This window comes from Panthera tigris, chromosome F3, assembly GCF_018350195.1.
Source record: "Panthera tigris isolate Pti1 chromosome F3, P.tigris_Pti1_mat1.1, whole genome shotgun sequence".
NCBI classification, from domain to species: domain Eukaryota; kingdom Metazoa; phylum Chordata; class Mammalia; order Carnivora; family Felidae; genus Panthera; species Panthera tigris.
In genome coordinates, this window is record NC_056678.1 from 1,995,496 (window position 1) to 2,013,143 (window position 17,648).

The 17,648-nt window shown below is 43.7% G+C and overlaps 1 protein-coding gene across 1 annotated transcript in view; it reads left to right on the top strand.

The window, feature by feature from the left end:
* DNAH14 (dynein axonemal heavy chain 14) overlaps nucleotides 1-17,648 on the top strand; it is a 404,678-nt gene that overhangs the window by 195,995 nt on the left and 191,035 nt on the right. The window contains 5 exon segments of the mRNA XM_042976694.1: nucleotides 139-310; nucleotides 8,828-8,932; nucleotides 9,021-9,139; nucleotides 9,890-9,964; nucleotides 15,847-15,934. Of these exon segments, the coding sequence (XP_042832628.1) occupies nucleotides 139-310; nucleotides 8,828-8,932; nucleotides 9,021-9,139; nucleotides 9,890-9,964; nucleotides 15,847-15,934 (559 nt within the window).

A 17,648-nucleotide genomic window follows, 5' to 3' on the forward strand; every position in this document is an offset into this window, starting at 1 on the left:
GGATGTCTGGTTTGTCACAGATTTCCTACGTGTGCGTCGCTGTATATAATAAAATATCTGTAGTTAATGATCAGCAAAAATAAAACATGTCACGACATTTTTAAACAGATGACGTTCTCTCTTGTTTCCTTCCTAAAGGCAACTCCCTGTGGAAGCAAAACTCTTCTCTCAAGTGATCTCCATGTGGAGAGAAATCATGTCAAAAATACAGAACAAGCTGGATGCTTTGCGGATCACCATTTCTGCAGGGGTCCTTGAAACTCTGCAGAATTGCAATCTGCATCTTGAACATATAATGAAAAGTCTTGAGGTAACACCGGCAATCCGAAAGTGGGGAATGATTGTATCTTCGAAATGTAATGTAGGGCATGACGGAAACGAATCCCAACGTGGATTTTCTGTACTGTAGCTGCCCACGATATTTCCAGCTCTCGCCAACTACAGGGTTAATGAAAATACTATCAAGTCAAACAAAGAAGTGGATAGACCGATCTAAATGGCCTGAGACAAAACCAATTTTTCAGTGCCTAGGTTTCCTTCTCTTCACATTGGGAATAATGGCGGTGCCTACCTTGAGGGGCTTTGTGTTAAATAAGATAATGCGTTTACAGCACGAGAGCTGGCACAGAGAAAGTATTTCATGAGTGCCAGTTATTTATAGTGGCACTACTGTTGCTATCAAATTGACAAAATCAGCCAAAGTTGAAATTGAAAATAGTTCGATGGTTTTATTTTTTTTAATTTTTAAAATATTTTTTAAAGTTTATTTTCAGGAGAGAGAGCGCTCAAGCAGCGGAGGGCCAGAGAGGGAGGAAGAGAGAGAATCCCAAGCAGACTCTGAGCCATCGGCACAGAGGCCGACTTGGGACTCAAACTCACAAACCACGAGATCATGACCTGAGCTGGGATCAAGAGTCAGATGCTCAATCTACTGAACCACCCAGGCGCCCCTTTAATTTGATCTTAAATCCAGTATAGTCAACATGGGGCATACTACTAGTTTCAGGTGTACGATATGGTGATTGAGGACTCCTGTATCCTACGGTGCTCATCGTGACAGGTGTACTTTAATCCCCTTCACCGATTTCACCCCCCCCCCCACCTACCCTCTGGTAACTGCCTATTTGTTCTCTAGAGTTAAGTGTCTGTTTCTTTTTTTTTCCCTTTGTTTATTGGTTGTTTCTTAAATTACACATGTGAGTAAAATCATATGGTATTTGTGTTTCTCTGACTGACTGACTTCACTTAGCCTTTTACCCTCTACAAGTAATCCATGTCATTGCATATGGCAAGATTTCATTCCTTTTTATGGCTAATGTTCCATTGTGTATATACACCATATCTTCTTTATCCATTCATCATTCAGTGGACACTTGGGTTGCTTCCGTAATTTGGCTATTGGCGATAGTGCTGTTATAAACATTGGGGTGTGTGTATCCTTTTGAATTAGTGTTTTCATATTCTTTGGCTAAATACCCAGTAGCGGAATTACAGGATCACATGATAGTTCTATTTTTAATTTTTTGAGGAACCGCCATATTGTTTTCCATGATGGCTGTGCCTGTTTACATGCCCACCAACAGTGCCCGAGGATCCCTTTTTCTCCACATCCTCGCCACATTTGTTGTTCCTTGTGTTTTGGATTTTAGCCACTCTGACAGGCATGAGGTGATATCTCATGGTGGTTTTGATTTGCCTTTCCCTGATGGTGAGTGGTGTCGAGCACCTTTTCATGTGTCTGGTAGCCATCTGTATATCTTCTTTGGAGAAATGTCTGTTCATGTCTTCTGCCCATTTTTTATTTGGATTATTTGGGGGGTTTTTTGGTATCAGGATATATAAATTCTTTATATATTCCAGATACTAGCCCTTTATCAAATATGTCATTTGGAAATACCTTCTCCAATTCTGTAGGTTGCCTTTTAGTTTTGTTGATTGTTTCCTTTACTGTGCAGAAGCTTTGTATTTTGATGTGGTCTCACTTGTTTATTTTTGCTTTTGTTTCCCTTGCCTCAAAAGACATATACAGAAGGAAGTTACTATGGCCAGTGGCAAAGAGGTCTGTGTTCTTCTCTAGGATTTTAATGTTTTCATGTCTCACATTTAGGTCTTTAATCCATTTTGAATTTATTTTTGTGTATGGTGTGAGAAAGTGGTCCAGTTTCATTCTTTTGCATGTAGCTATCCAGTTTTCCCAGCACCATTTGTTCAAGAGACCATTTTTTCCCCACTGGATATTCTTTCTTGTTTTATCAAAGATGAATTGACCATATAATTATGGGTTTATTTCTGGGTTTTCTGTTGTATTTCATGGATCGATGTGTCTATTTTTACGTCAGTACCATGAAATCTGGGATTGTGATGCCTCCAGCTTTGTTCTTTTTCAAGATCACTTTGTCTACTCAGGGTCTTTGGTGGTTCCATACAAATTTTAGGAATGTTTGTTCTCATTCTGTGTAATGAGAACATCCTGGGAATAAATTCCACTTGATCATGATGAATGAATTTTAATGTATTGTTGGGTTCGGTTTGCTAGTATTTTGTCGAGGATTTGTACATCTATGTTCATCAGAGGTTTGGCCAGTATTTCTCTTTTTTTTTTTCTAGTGTCTTTCTGTGGTTTTGGTGTCAGGGTAATGCTGGCCTCATAGAATGAATTTGGAAGCGTTCTTTCCTTGTCTATTTTTTGGAATAGTTTGAGAAGAATACGTATTAACTTTTTAAAAAACGTTTGGTAGAATTTACCTGTGAAGCTTCTGGTCCTGGACTTTTGGTTTTTTGGGAGGCTTTTAATTACTGATTCAATTTCATTGCTGATAATCAGTCTGTTCAAAGTTTATGTTTCTTTCTGATTCAGTTTTGGGAGGTTATATGTTTCTAGGAATGTATCCATTTCTTCTAGGTTGTCCAATTTGTTGGTATATAATTTTTCATAATATTCCCTTATAATCTTATAATCCTCTGTATTTCTGTCTTGTCATTTGTTATTTCTTTTTCATTTCTGATTTTATTTGAGTCTTCTTTTTTGGGGGGGGATGAATCTGGCTAAAGATCTATCAATTTTGTTGATCTTTTCAAAGAACCAGGTCTTCTTTTCATTGATCTATTCTATTGTGGTTTTTTAGTTTCTGTTTTGTTTATTTCTGCTCAATCCTTATTATTTCCTTCCTTCTACTGATTTTGAGTTCTGTTCTTCTTTTTGTAGCTCCGTTAGGTGTAAGGTTAGGTATTTGAGATTTTTCTTCTTCATTGAGGTAGGCCTGTATTGCTATAAACTTCCCGCTTAGAACCACTTTTGCTGCATCTCAAAGGTTTTGGACCATTGTGTTTTCCTTTCATTTATCTCAATGTATTTTTTAATTGCCTCTTTGATTTCTTGATTGACCCACTCATTGTTTAGTAGCATGTGTTTAACCTCCACGTATTTGTGCTCTTTTCAAATATTTTCTTGTGGTTGATTTCTAGTTTTGTAGCATTGCAGTCAGAAAAGCATGGCATGACCTTGATTTTGTTAATTTGTTGAGACTTGTTTTGTGGTCTAACATGTGATCTGTTCTGGAGAATGTTCCCTGTGCAGTTGACAAGAATGTGTATTCTGCTGTTCAGGGATGGAATGTTCTTAATATATGTTAGATTCATGTGGTCTAATGTGTCATTCAAAGCCACTGTTTCCTTATTGATTTTCTGTTTGGATGATCTATCCATTGATGTAAGTGGATTGGTAAAGTCCCCTACTATCATTGTATTACTGTTGATTATTTCCTTAATGTTTGTTATTAGCTGATTTATGTATTTGAGTGCTCTCATATTGGGTACATAAATATTTACAATCGTTCTATCTTCTTGTTGAAATATTCCCCTTATGATTACATAGTGTCTTTCTTTGTCTCTTGTTACAGTTTTCAATCTAATGTCTTCTTTGTCCAATATAAGTATTGCTACCCTGACTTTCTTTTCACTTACTTTCTTGATATATGCTTCTCTATCCCTTCACTTTCAATCTGTAGGTGTCTTTAGGTCTGAAATGAGTCTCTTGCAGGCAAGATGGGTCTTGCTTTTTTATCCATTCTGTCACCCTGTGTCTTTTAATTGGAGTGTTTAGTCTGTTTCCATTCAGAGTAATTATTGACAGGTATGTATTTATTGCCATTCTGTTACTCATTTTGTGGTTGTTTTTGTAGTTCTTCTCTGTTCCTTTCTTCTCTTGCTGTTTTCTCTCATGGTTTGCTGACTTTGTTTAGTGATATACTTAGATTCTTCTCTCTTTATTTTTTGCATATCTATTACTGGTTTGGGATTTGTGGTTCCCATTGGGTGTGTATATAACATCTTATGCATATAGAAATCTATACTAAGTTGATGGTCGCTTAAGTCTGAGCCCATTGTAAAAGTACTAAATTTTTACTCCTCTCCACATTTTATGTATATGGTGTCATACTTTACTTTTATTTTGTGAATCCCTTGACAGATTTTTACATATATACTTATTTTCACTGCTTGTGTGATTCCTGCTTTTCTTACTCCTGTTTATGGTCTTTCCTTTCCACTCAGAGTCCCCTTTATCATTTCTTGTAGGGCTGGTTTAGTGGTCATGAACTCCTTTAACTTTTTTTGTGTGTAGGAAGCTCTTCATCTCTCCTTCTGTTCTGAATGATAACCTTGCTGGATAGAGTATTCTTGGCTACAGGTGTTTTCCTTTAAGCACTTTGATTATATCATGCCCCTCCCTTCTGGCCTGCAAAGTTTCTGCTGAAAAATCAGCTAATAGCCTTTTGGGGTTTCCCTTGTATGTTACTGTTTTCTTTTCTCTTGCTGCTTTTATAAATGTTTACTTATTTCTGAGAGAGTGACAGAGAGAATATAGGCGAGGGGCAGAGAGAGAAGGAGATAGAGGATCTGAAGCGAGTTCTGTGCTGACAGCCCAAAGCCCATTGTAGGGCTTGAACTCACACATGGCAAGATCATGACCTGAGCTGAAGTTGGACACTTAATTGACTGAGCCACCCATGTGCTCTCTCTTGCTGCTTTTAAAATTCTCTCTTGATCACTACTTTTTGCCTTTTTAATTACTATGTGTCTTGGTGTTGACCTCTTTGGGTTGGTTTGTTAAGGGTTTTCTGTGCCTCCTGGATCTGAATTTCTGTTTCCTTCCCCAAATTTCGGAAATTTTCAGCTATTATTTCTTCAAATAAATTTTCTGCCCCCCTTCTCTCCCTTCCCTTTCTGGGATCCCTATAATGTGAATGTTACCGTGCTTCCTGGTGTTTCTGAGTTCCCTTAACCTGTTCTCAGTTTTTATTATTCTTTTTTCTCTTTTCTGTTCAGCTTGATTGCTCTCCATTACTCTGTTCTCTAGGTAGCTGATCCATTCTTCTGCTTCCTCTAGTCTACTATGTATTCCCTCTCGTGTATTTTTAACTTCAGTTGTCTTCTTCGTCTCTGATTTCCATCTTTGTTGAGTGTCTCACTGAGATGCCCCACTGTCTTCTCAAGTCCAGTCATTTATGATGGTTACTTTAAATTCTGTCAGGCACATTACTTATCTTTCTTTCATGTAGCTCTCTTGATGTGATTTTGTTCTGTTCTTTCATTTGGAACCTATTCCTCCGTCTCCTCATTTTGTCTACTGCTGTGTCTGTGTCTCTGTTAGCAAAGTCAGTTGTGTCTCCGGCACTTAAAGCAGTGGCCTTAGGAAGACGAGGTCCTGTAGTGCCCCACGGTGCAGTGTCCCCTGTTCACCGGAAAATGGTGCTTCAAGGGTGTCCCCTCTGTGCGTTGCTACAGGGGTGTCCTACTGTGGCCGAACTGTGTTCACCTTCCATCCGGTCGTCTGCAGTGGCTCTGCCTGTTGTGGGCAGGGTCCGGTCCCTGTGCGGTTAGTCGGTCGGTCTGGGGCGCGGCGGATCAGACCAGGAGTTTGCTAGAGATGCAGTAGCTCCAAACTGCAGGGCACTTCCCCTGTGTGGTCCGGAGAAACTTTTATTGGTGGGCGAGGCCGCAGTCAGACCCGATGTCTGCCCCCAGCCCACCGCTGGGGCTACGGTCAGACTGGTGTGTATGTTATCTTCCCCTTTCTCAAGGGCAGGACTCACTGTGGAGTGGTGTGGCCCCTGTCTGGGCTGCTCGCACACTGCCAGGTTTGTGGTGCTGCTTCGATGGGATCTGGTCACGAGCGTATTAGACAGGGTGGATCCGCAGCATGCACATGGATGGGAGCACTGTGCTACCATGGTCTGTGCAGGTGTACTGTGGGAGGGGACCTAGAGCTGAGGTCTGGCTGGAGGGGGACTGTACACACCCGAATAAGGGGAGTTGCTGTTAGCAAGTTAGTTCCAGGAGGTGTCAGGATATCTAGGCTGGGGGGAAGGGCAGGAAATGGTACCTGCCAGCAACTTTGTTCCTGGAGAACTCCCGCACCGATCTCTGTCCCTCCAGCACAGCTACTGATTTTTAAAATTCTAGATTTTTTAGTCCTGTTGGTTGTAAGAACTTGTAAAATTTGACCCGTCTCATTTTCCAAGCCACATGTTATGGGGATTTGTTTTTCTCATGCTGGCTCCACATGAGAGGCTCTGTTTCTCTCCCTTCTCTGTACCCATTCTCTCCTGCAGACAGACTCCTAGGTCCATTTGGGTCCTCAGCACCTCTCTGCCCTTCCTCTCTTCCCCACTGTGACCTCTTCTCTACATTTAGTTGTGGGGGGGGGGGATTGTTCTGCCAGTCTTTGTGTCATTTTCTGAGTTATATATGCTGACGTGGGTGTTATCTAGGTGTACCTGGGTAGTGGGGCAAGCCCGGGTCCTCCTACTCTGCCATCATCCCTAGAAGTCCTAGTTTGATAATTTTATAAAGTAAGTTATTGATTACATACATTTAAATTTCCAGGGCACCTAGGTTAAGTGGCTTAGTCAATTAAGCATCTGAATCTTGGTTTTGGCTCAGGTCATGATCTCACAATTTGTGAGATCGAGCCCCACGTCAGGTTCTATGCTCAGGGCGGAATATGCTAAAGATTCTTTCTCTCTCCCTCTGCCCCCTCCCTGGCATGTGTTCTTTCTACATCTCTCTCTCTCTCTATCTCAAATAACAAAACAAAAAACACCTTTGCCAGAACATTAAATTGTCATCTACACATACATATTTTTTAAATATCAGGTTTTAATATTTGAGATTCAGGGTGAATATATTCACTTCATAAACCAAGATCTCTTTCCAGTTTTTTATCTTCTTTTCCTTGTTGAACACAATTCACAGTGGTTGGAATGACCTCTCCAGGATACCTACATATGGCAGTTTCAGCCTATAGAAAGTTCTCTGCCCAGGAAGACCTTCTGCTATATGAATCCAGGATCTGAGGCCCCTCCCAGAGGGATCTGGTTAATAATAGCAAGTTTACTGAGTAGGGACTGAAATAAGTCTTCTCATTATTTCTAGCGCATCTTTGGACTATTACTAAGCATCATTACCACCCAGGGATTTTCCATTTATTCATGTATTGAGCACCTGCTTCATACCAGGCACTGCAGCTGCATACTGGGACTCCCCACATCCTCCCCTCCTATTACAGAACTCGAGATCTATTACAGGAACCAGAGTAGAGAGATGCTAGCATGTGATGTATGCTGTGATGGGTTGGATGGTATGGTCACATGAAAGGAGACAGATTCACCCCTTGCCCCGGAGGAAGTAAGAACTCACCTGGGTTTGGGAAGAAGTGTGTGAGTTAGCCAGGTGAAAGAGTCCGGGAGGGGGTGGCTGGGAGGAGCACCCTAGGCCAGGGGAAGGACACGAGCAAGTGTGGCACGTTCGGGAGTTGTAAATGGGTTGGTACAGAGGATGCCTTGGTCGCAAAGGGGCAAGAGGGGAAAGGGGAGATTCTCCGGGAAGCAGGACCAGATGATGAAGGGCCTTGAATGTCATTGGATTTTGACTGGGGGAGTAAAATGACTTGATTGAGAAATGTGTCCGTAGAAGGGAGCACAGAGTATGTCTAGATCGGGGGCAGTGGGAATACGTATACAGAAACCAGTTAAAAGGCTAGAAGTCCTGGGGGGACTGAGGGAGGACGATGGTCAGGATGAAAGAAGGTGGACCGGGAGCTTCAGGTGGGTATGTGGAGGAGAGAGGACAGAGGCCCAGGGTCATGGCCACGGGAGGGGAAAGTGATCACACTGCAGGGATAGGAAGTAGGGGGAGGAGGCTTGCGTGGAAACAAGTGAATTCTGTGCATGTTGGAAATCTAATTCTTACGGGGCAGTCAAATGAACATCTTCGATCAGCATTTGGACGCGTAGGTGTGGGACACAGGGAAGTGACAGGAGCCACGGGCCAGGTGCCCAGCCGGGCAGGAAGTACAGTGGCAAGTGGGAGGAGAGAGGGGCTGGGGAGCGTGGGCTCCACAGCAATCCTGGAAGCAAATGGTCATGAGTGGCGGAGGGATGAAGAAAACAGGAGAGTGGCATCCCTGTCAGTCCATTAGCAGGGGGGCCACCGGCAGAGGGACCTTGTCCTCAATGGGACCACAGGGTCAGGCAACAGCAGAAAGGTGGGGCCTGGGGGCCCACAGAGCTTTGTGATTGGTATCTTTGCACATGTGTTCACCTGCGGGACTTTTGCTTTTATTTTCATTTGTTTTAGTTTTGTTTACTAAGAATTGTTTTTAGCAATTTAAGCATAGATCGAGCATGGTCACCCTTTTACTGGTAGTCTGCACGCTGCAATTTAAATACTGTGGGTTTTGCGTGTAAACAGAGGCCCAAATGGGGAAGTGAGTCATAGCATAATTAATCATAGATTATGAACTCTCATTTCTTTTGGTTCTGGACAGGACTACCTTGAAACTAAAAGAATGATTTTCCCCAGATTTTACTTTCTCAGCAACACTGAACTTCTCGACATCATAGCGAATAGCAGAAATCCAGAGTCTATACAGGTAATGTCATCATTCCACGCTCAGCGATGCTATTTCCCAACCAGGTCAGAATTTCTCAGCGGTGCTGACATTCGTTTCTGGTCCATAGCCTCATCTTGCGAAATGTTTTGAAAATATAAAACAGTTACTGCTGTGGAAGCAAGAAATTGGGCCCCCTGCCGTCATAATGCTCATATCCGCTGAAGGAGAGTGCCTTCTGCTGCCCAAGTACGGTTTGTAGGTTACAGACTCAGCATTCCCAGCCTGTAAAACTTCTTTATTGAATAATCTGCTTGGACATTTCTGATATTTCACGGAAGTGTGCTGAGCCAATGATTTCTTCAAAACTAATGTACCTATGCAGAATTTTACCTTTCCATTTCTGTGTATTTGTTGCTATCGTCCTGAATGCCACCACGAGGTTTTATTCTAGGAACTTAGGAAGGAGATTGGCAATTTGCTTGGGGTTGTTAATGCTGCTTCCCCTGCCTCCTCCCCGACCCCGGGCCCCGTTGTGAATGTCCCCAAGTTAGCCAGGTCCTGCTGCCACACTGGTCCAGTTTGCCAGCCAGCCTTTGGCGTGTGCTTCCTGATGTGAGCCGATTAAAAAGGCTACGCCCATGTGCTCCCATCACCAGCCTCCCTAACCCAGCCCTGCCCCAGGCCGGCTGTTGAAAAGAACCAGGGAGGAATACAAAAACGCTTTGTAATGTAATTTATCTACTTTGTCAGTTCACATCTTACTGGAAACTCTTAATTTTGTAAACCCCTGGTTTCGACGTCAGGATTTCCTCAAGTTAGGTGGTATGTCTTCCGTGTAGATTTCCAAATTAAGATCTAGAATAAACAAAATTACAGATTGATGATCTTTTGGCCTGTGAATGTTATAAGTGTAGAAGACTTAGTCTACAGCCTTATCAAAGGAACGAGACATGAATAAAAAGAATTCTTTGCAAATTATTTTTGAAAAAAATATAGGAAAATTCGAGTAAGAAGTGCCGTGGAACAGTGGCTGGTAAATGTGGAGAAAAGCATGTTTGATGTGCTGAAAAAGTGAGTACGATTTTTAAATCCTAAGGTTACATTATATATATTTTAAACTCAGTTAATTATTTATTAATCTAAGTGGAAAGTATCCGCAGAAATGTATGGAGTAAAGTCTTTGAAATGGGCTTTGATAGAACGCGATGGCGTATGGCTGAATGGAAAATAATCATTTTTACAATGTGAATGTCTGTCCGAGAGCATCATCACGGACCGCACTCAGGCGGTTTTTGTGTGCTTTGAGACTCGCGAGTATCTTCAAACTGGCCCGGACCTGAACCTGGGGTGGGCATCGCCACCTGCTTCCAAAAGACCCAGCTCGCCCGGCTTCTGCTTCCTCACACTGTTCGGTTCAGTCTTCATAATGTTCTCCTCCTTGCATTTCAGTCTGTCGTTGGCTGCTGTTCTTGAAGGAAGAGCTTCAGAGTGGGAACTTGTAAAACTAATTTGACTAGAGCAGTCTTGTACATTTCTAATTATTTATGGCCGATTCTAGAAAGGCTACTTACTGGCTGGGGGGCGCCTGGGTGGCTCGGTCGATTAAGCATCCAACTCTTGATTTCAGCCCGGATCATGATCTCATGGTTCGTGAGTTCGAGCCCCACATCGGGCTCTGTGCTGACAGTGTGGAGCCTGCTTGGGATTGTCTCGCTCCTCCTCTCTCTCTGCCCCTCCCTGGCTTGCTCTCTCTCTCTCTCAAATTAAATAAAAATAAACTTAAAAAAAAAAAAGAAAGGCTACTTATTGGTCTTGAAGTTTTAATATCTGTATTTATTAATATGATCCTGAATGCCCATGCAAGGCTTCTAGAGTAGAGTAGATTATTATTTACTTACATAAATAACCACAGTGGCTTTCCCTGGCTCTGGTTTTTCCCTGGGGTGATGTGATAAGGGCCAGATGTCATCTTTTTTTCTTTTTTTTTTTTTCAACGTTTTTTATTTATTTTTGGGACAGAGAGAGACAGAGCATGAACGGGGGAGGGGCACAGAGAGAGGGAGACACAGAATCGGAAACAGGCTCCAGGCTCCGAGCCATCGGCCCAGAGCCCGACGCGGGGCTCGAACCCAGGGACCGCGAGATCGTGACCTGGCTGAAGTCGGTCGCTTAACCGACTGCGCCACCCAGGCGCCCCAGGGCCAGATGTCATCTTATGTGTGAGGGCAGGAACTCCTGTGGGCAAGGACGCCCCCCCCCCCCCCCCCCGCCCCGCAAAAGGCATCTGGGCATTTGAGAGACCAACAGATTTCCACTTGTTACTCTGGGAGTTTTCTGGTAAGAGAGTCTTGTCATTTGCTCATAATGATAATACTGCTACTAATGTCTCTTTACAGTCCTTTTAAAAGTGTCACTCCTTGTCATGTTGTTTAGGATGACAGATGTACAGTGTTGAAAAGCAGAGGTGACAGTGAGCATCCTTCTCTTGTTCCTGACTTTACTGGGAGCATCTCTAGTATTTCCCCAGTTGTAACGATGCTTAGATTTCTGGAATATACCCCTCATCAAAGTAAAGAGTTTTGTTCTATTCCTTGTTTGCAGAGTTTTTAATAATTAAAGGATGTTTATTAAGATCAGAGGGTTTTTTTAATGAAACTATCAAGAATCCCAAATAGTCTTTCAACTTTGATTTGTGGTTGTCATGAATTACAATAACAGATTTCCGTATGTTGAATTTTCCTTGTTTTCTTGTTCATTCTTTGGTCCACTTACTTTATTTTTTAGAAAACTGTGTTAAACATTTCTTCTTTTTCTGTGGATTTTTATCCTTTTCGTATTTCTAGCATTTCTTTCTTTCTTTTAAAAAATTTTTAAAAAATATTTGTTTATTCTTTGAGAGAGAGAGAGAGAGTGAGCATGAGCGAGAGAGGGGCAGAGAGAGGGGGAGACAGAATCCAAAGCAGGCTCCAGGCTCTGAGCTGTCAGCACAGATCCCCACTTGGGGCTCGAACTCACGGACTGTGAGATCATGACCTGAGCCGAAGTCGGTCACTCAACCAACTGAGCCACCCAGGCCCCTCTTTCTTTTTTTTTTTTTTTTTTTAGTTTATTTATTTATTTTGAGAGTGCACGCATGCGTGTGTGAGCTGGGGAAGAGCAGAGAGAGGAGAGAGAGGATCCTAAGCAGGATCCACGATGTCAGTGCAGAGCCAGTTCAGGACTCGAATTCACAAACCGTGAGATCGTGACATGAGCCCGAGTCAAGAGTTGGATGCTTGACTGAGCCACCTGGATGCCCAGCACTATTTTTAATAAATAAATGCTTCACCACCCCTGTTGCCTCCCTTAACCTTGCTGCACGTCTGCAGAGTCCCTTCCGTAAACTCCCTGAGTACCCTCGTGTGTGCTCCTTCCCGCGGTTTCCTGTTGTATGTCTTCTCGTGACTGGGCTCTTGGTTTCAGTGGGGGGAGTTCACTTACCGTTGTTATATTGAGTTTCCTCATCTCTTTTGGGGTTGACATGCCAAAGTCAGAGACACTTTTTCCTGGTGAATACTCTTAAAATGTTAACGTAGTCAAAGCCTGTGGTAAAATCCGATTTGTCCCCAGTGTGCATGGTCACTCTGGAATGCCCTCCCGTCACCTCCGGAATCATGTGGGATTTTATTCCAAATTGAACTCCCTGTGTATGCATCTGTAATTCTCTAGTGTTAGTGATTTTTTGGTCTATTTGGTTTGGTTTTTGTTCATGATGGATTCATACGTGTCACACTGTAGACTTTAGTTCCATTCTGCTATATATTTCCAAGTAATTTTTTCAGAAAGCATCTGTGAGTGGCAAATATTTTTATTTTGCTCTCTTACTTGCATGCTAATCTGAATGGAATTAATTTCTAAGTTCAAGTCCAACGTGTTGAATGCTAGCTCCCCCAAAATATCACCAAAGCGATGCGTTGGCGAGGAAGAGCTGAGCGGATCGGGTCAAGGAGAAACACCGCCAGACCCTCAGAGCACCAGGCGGGCAGGACAGAGCTGGAATGTCTTCTGGGATGCTGCAGTGTGGCGTCAGGCGGCCTCTCAGTGGGGGGCTTGATGACACCTGGGTCAAGAGCAGGAGACAACAGCGCAGGGGTGGTGGACATACAGGGTCTGCCCTTTTCTGCCGGGTTTTGGGAGAAGCATCGATTTTGTTCTGATACGTGACCATTCTGCAGGTCAGCCCAAACTGAGGTCTTCTCTCACCTTTGGAGAAGTTACTTTTATTTTATCGAGGGTTGTAGGACTTGGCAGTGTTCTGTCTCTCCAGGTGAGGTTCGTATTCAGAAGTGACACTCCCCTCTGGCTGAGCGATCGTCAGCCGCCGCCCACCCGTGACATGCATCGGGTCCCGGAGCCTCGGATGTGTGCTCGCTTTGGGAACGGAGCTGCGCGAGGCTGCGTGGGATCCGTTCACACCGCGCCCCTGGGCAGACTGGGTTATTCACGCTCACACCGGAGAGTCCCTGTCCCCCTGCGAGCAAACACCAGTGCGTAATCGCAGCGGGCCGCCCGCCACGGCTGCAGTTGGCAGGACGGACGCGGGGCCCAGTCCGTGGTGGCTCATCTCTCAGCGTCTGCAGATTCCTTCTGTCTCTCCCGGAGCCTGCACACCCCCTCTGTCACCTTGCGGGTCACCTCGCTGGTCCCGGAGTTCCAGCCCCGCTTCAGATCTTCCTCCTCTTAGGGGAAAATGCCAGGGTCCCCTTCCCTTGTTTGCTCTCCCTCCCTCTCTCCCCACCCCCACCCTCCCTTCCTCTTTATCTTCCCCATCCGTGGTTCAGGGTGTGTGCTGTGATTTCGGGCACTGCTCTGCTGCTCCCTCCAGCATTCACCCTAGGACGCTCCCAACGCCCCCACCCCCGCCCGGAAGTCAGCACAGGGCAGGTGGTGGAGACACAGGCAGAGGTCACGGCTCTCGTGACCATCCGAAGATCCTCCCCGGGTGCTGTTGTGTTTGTCGCACCCGACAGTGGTATTCTTTGGTTTCTCTGCTCTTCTTTCTGTAATTCAATCCCAGTTTGCTGTCTGTCTGCCTGAGACTTTCCTCGTCGTCAGTGTCCCAGAGCACACTTTGTTGTCGTCCAGTGTGGTGTGCATGTTTGTGCGTGTGTATGTATAAAATATGTAATATGTGTATTATATATAATATTCGCGTCTCATCTGTCATTTGAAAGAATATGGTTCAGGATGAAGACAGGATTATTAAGTCAAAAATCTTGATCCACTCACACTATAGACTATAAAAAATCAGAATAAATATTTCCCAAACCCTGGGGGAAACAAAATAAAGAAAATACAGTATGCAGTGGGTGCGGGGAGAGGGTCAAAATAGGAATAAGATCCTAATTAAAAGATCTTGTCAAAAGATAAATGGAACTGTATCCTGTTTGAGAGATACAGCCATACTACAAAAAGTTATGAATAAAAGCAATAAAGACAGTTCATGGAATAGCAAACCAAAAGAAAACAAACACTAAATGAAATAAAAGACCTATTTAATTGATTAAACATACATTCGCCACTGATGTTGTCTTGAAATATATAAAAAGTCACCGTAAACCTATTTGCCCTCAGTGGCAATGATAAAGAAGAAAATAATAAAAACAGACACCATTTGCAATTACAGCAAAAATTAGATGCAATATTCATTTTAAAAATCAAATAAATTCTAGGGGCACCTAGGAGGCTCAGAAGGTTAAATGTCTGACTCTTGGTTTCAGCTCAGGTCATGATCTCACCGTTGGTTCTCTCTCTCTCTCTCTCAAAATAAATACACATTTTTTTTTCAACGTTTTTTTTTTTTTTTTTTTTTTTGAGACAGAGAGAGACAGAGCATGAACGGGGGAGGGGCAGAGAGAGAGGGAGACACAGAATCGGAAACAGGCTCCAGGCTCCGAGCCATCAGCCCAGAGCCTGACGCGGGGCTGGAACTCACGGACCGCGAGATCGTGACCTGGCTGAAGTCGGACGCTTAACCGACTGCACCACCCAGGCGCCCCACACATTTTTTTAATTAAAAAAATAAAAATCAAAGTCTAACTAAAGATTGATAAATGAAGTATTAGAAGAAAACAGATTTAGTGTTGAGAATTTCTAATTTCAGTGAAAAAATGTGTGAGAATTTCAGTGAGAAGATGTGAAGAGTCATCAATTTGACTATATAGAAACTTAAAACTTGTGAGTGAAAAAAACCCACCGTAACAATATGAAGACATATACTGATGGCACACATGAACTTAGTCTTAAAGAAAAATTTCTACATATTTTTCATAAATCCTATTTTCTTCATTATGACTCATTTTTAAAGTTAAATGCAAGGCTTTACTGCTAAAGTTCATTTGGTGGTTTCAGCCCAGTACTCCATCTTGTACAAATTAGTATTATTTTTTAAACATTTCATTCATTTTTGAGACAGAGAGACAGAGCATGAGCATGGGAGGGGCAGAGACAGGGGGAGGGAGACACAGAACCCAAAGCAGGCTCCAGGCTCTGAGCTGTCAGCACAGAGCCCGACGCGGGGCCTAAACTCACAAACTGTGAATCGTGACCTGGGCCGAAGTCCGACGCTAAACCGACTGAGCCACCCAGGCACCCTTGTACAAATTATTTTAAATGCTGACTTTGTCACTGATAGTATGAAATTCAAACCTAAATATGTGTCGTCTCCCCCTTCTAGCTTTACCATCCCCAAAACTTGGTGGCCCCTCACTGGACAAGTACAGGTGGTATTAAAGAGAAGTTTAAGGAATGTTCATTATGCATGAATTAAGGCTCTGTTATCTCTAGCATTTGATCCCATACATATACCTAGAGTTAAAAAATTAGAGATCCTAAGGGAAAATCTTGTCATGCTTGATCATTAAGGGGCCACAATGATTACATGTAATAATGGAAATAAAACGTTTTGTTTATAGATTTGTAAGTCAAGGGGTCGAAGACTGGAGCTACCAGACTTTTTCCGTGTGGGTGGTGTCTCATCCGGGACAAGTGGTCCTCACAGTGGTAAGTTCATTTGAACTAGACTGCCAAGAAAGCAAAGTGTAGAAATAAACCATCATGAACGGTACTTATATGTGCCACTTACTTTGAAATGCATCAAAACATAAGATGGACGGACGGATGGATACATGGACAGATGTGCGAGAAAGCAAATGTAGCAAAAAATTAGCACATAGGTGGCGGGTATATGGGTATTCGTTTTATAATTCCACCTTTTCATGTTTTTAAATGTTTTCATAAGAAAACGTTGAATGGAAATAAATCGCACACTATTTTCTTAGGGATGTCCCTCTGTTGCATTGTGTTTGTTTTCTACCATCGCCATTAGAGAGTTACTGCAAACTTAGCACACATTCATTACATCGCGGCTCTGCCGGTTCCAGGCCTCCCTGGGCTCACTGGCTAAAATCAAGGCATCAGCCGGGCCACATTCATTCCTGGAGGCTCTGGGGGAGCCTCCCTTTCCTCATCTTTTCCAGCTTCGAGAGACCGCTGACACCCCTTGGCTTGTGGCCCCTCCTTCATTTTCAAAGCCAGCGGTGTTTGTGTCTCTCTGGCCGGTCTCCTTCGTCTGACCTCCCTCTGTTTGCAGGCAGAAAAAATTCTCCCATGTGATCATATTGGGACGACTCAGATAATCCAGAGTAATCTCTCCACCTCACGGTCTTGATTTAATTAAGTGAGGTGCCAGAAGCACCTGGGGATTAGCACCTGGATATCTTTGCAGGGAGCCATTATTCTGGGCCTCAAAAGAGAAGAAGAAATAAATGCAAGGCACGTGTGGTACCAAGAAAGCCAAGGCAGGCAGCTCCTGTGAGCAGAGCCAGTGAAGTAATGGCTGAAGCTGAGAGAGTGTATGGAACCTGCAGAAAAAGACAAGGAAGAGGAAAGACCCCAGTGGACACCCACCTGTAACAAACAGAAGAAGGAGGGGGCTGTGCAAGGATGGAATCGAGCGCCCAGGAGGGGGGTCCTGGAAGCTAAGGGAGGAGAGAGGGAATTTGATGGACTTTTCTCTAGAAAAAGTGCATGGTCATCATTTTAAAATGCTCTAGAGAGGCCTGAAGAGTCCTCTGTGTCCGTGGGCGATGAGGGTCTGCAGGAACCACGGAGACCGTAGTTTTCCCGCAGTGGTGAAGGCGGAAGTCTCGTCATCAGGTGTTACTGTCGTCGAGTGGCTTTATTAAATCCTCTGTTAAATGTAAAACCAACGTCACCTCGTTTTAACTCTGCCTTGTGCCACCACAGCTGCCGAGTCTCTGTTAAGAGAACCTGGGATTATGGACCCGAATTCCGATGTCAAATCCCCTTGGTCCCGTTTGTCGTCCCCTTGACTGAATATCGATCAGATCCTCTAAGATCCTGGGCTGAGGACTTGCTGAAGCTGTTGTCTGCAAAGGCGGCGAAATTGTAATGAATCCATCTGGATGTTTCTGTGGTTTACCACGCATTCGAATGATCGAATCTGCTCTACGAAGAAAAGATCTTCCCCAGATCCCTGGTCCTCCAAAAACGTTAACAGTAAGAAGCAGGCTGGGTCATTTCCAGAAATGCTTTATTATAGGCTTGAGCTTAAATCACCGAACAGACTTTGCCCCGTTTCCTCCCAGGCTGCCCACTGCTCATCTCTCCTCCCTGTACAGTTGAAAGCCTCCCTTTCTCCTGTGCACGTGACGTGACTGGGAACCTTCTCCCGGCAGACACCTGTGGGCGGGCG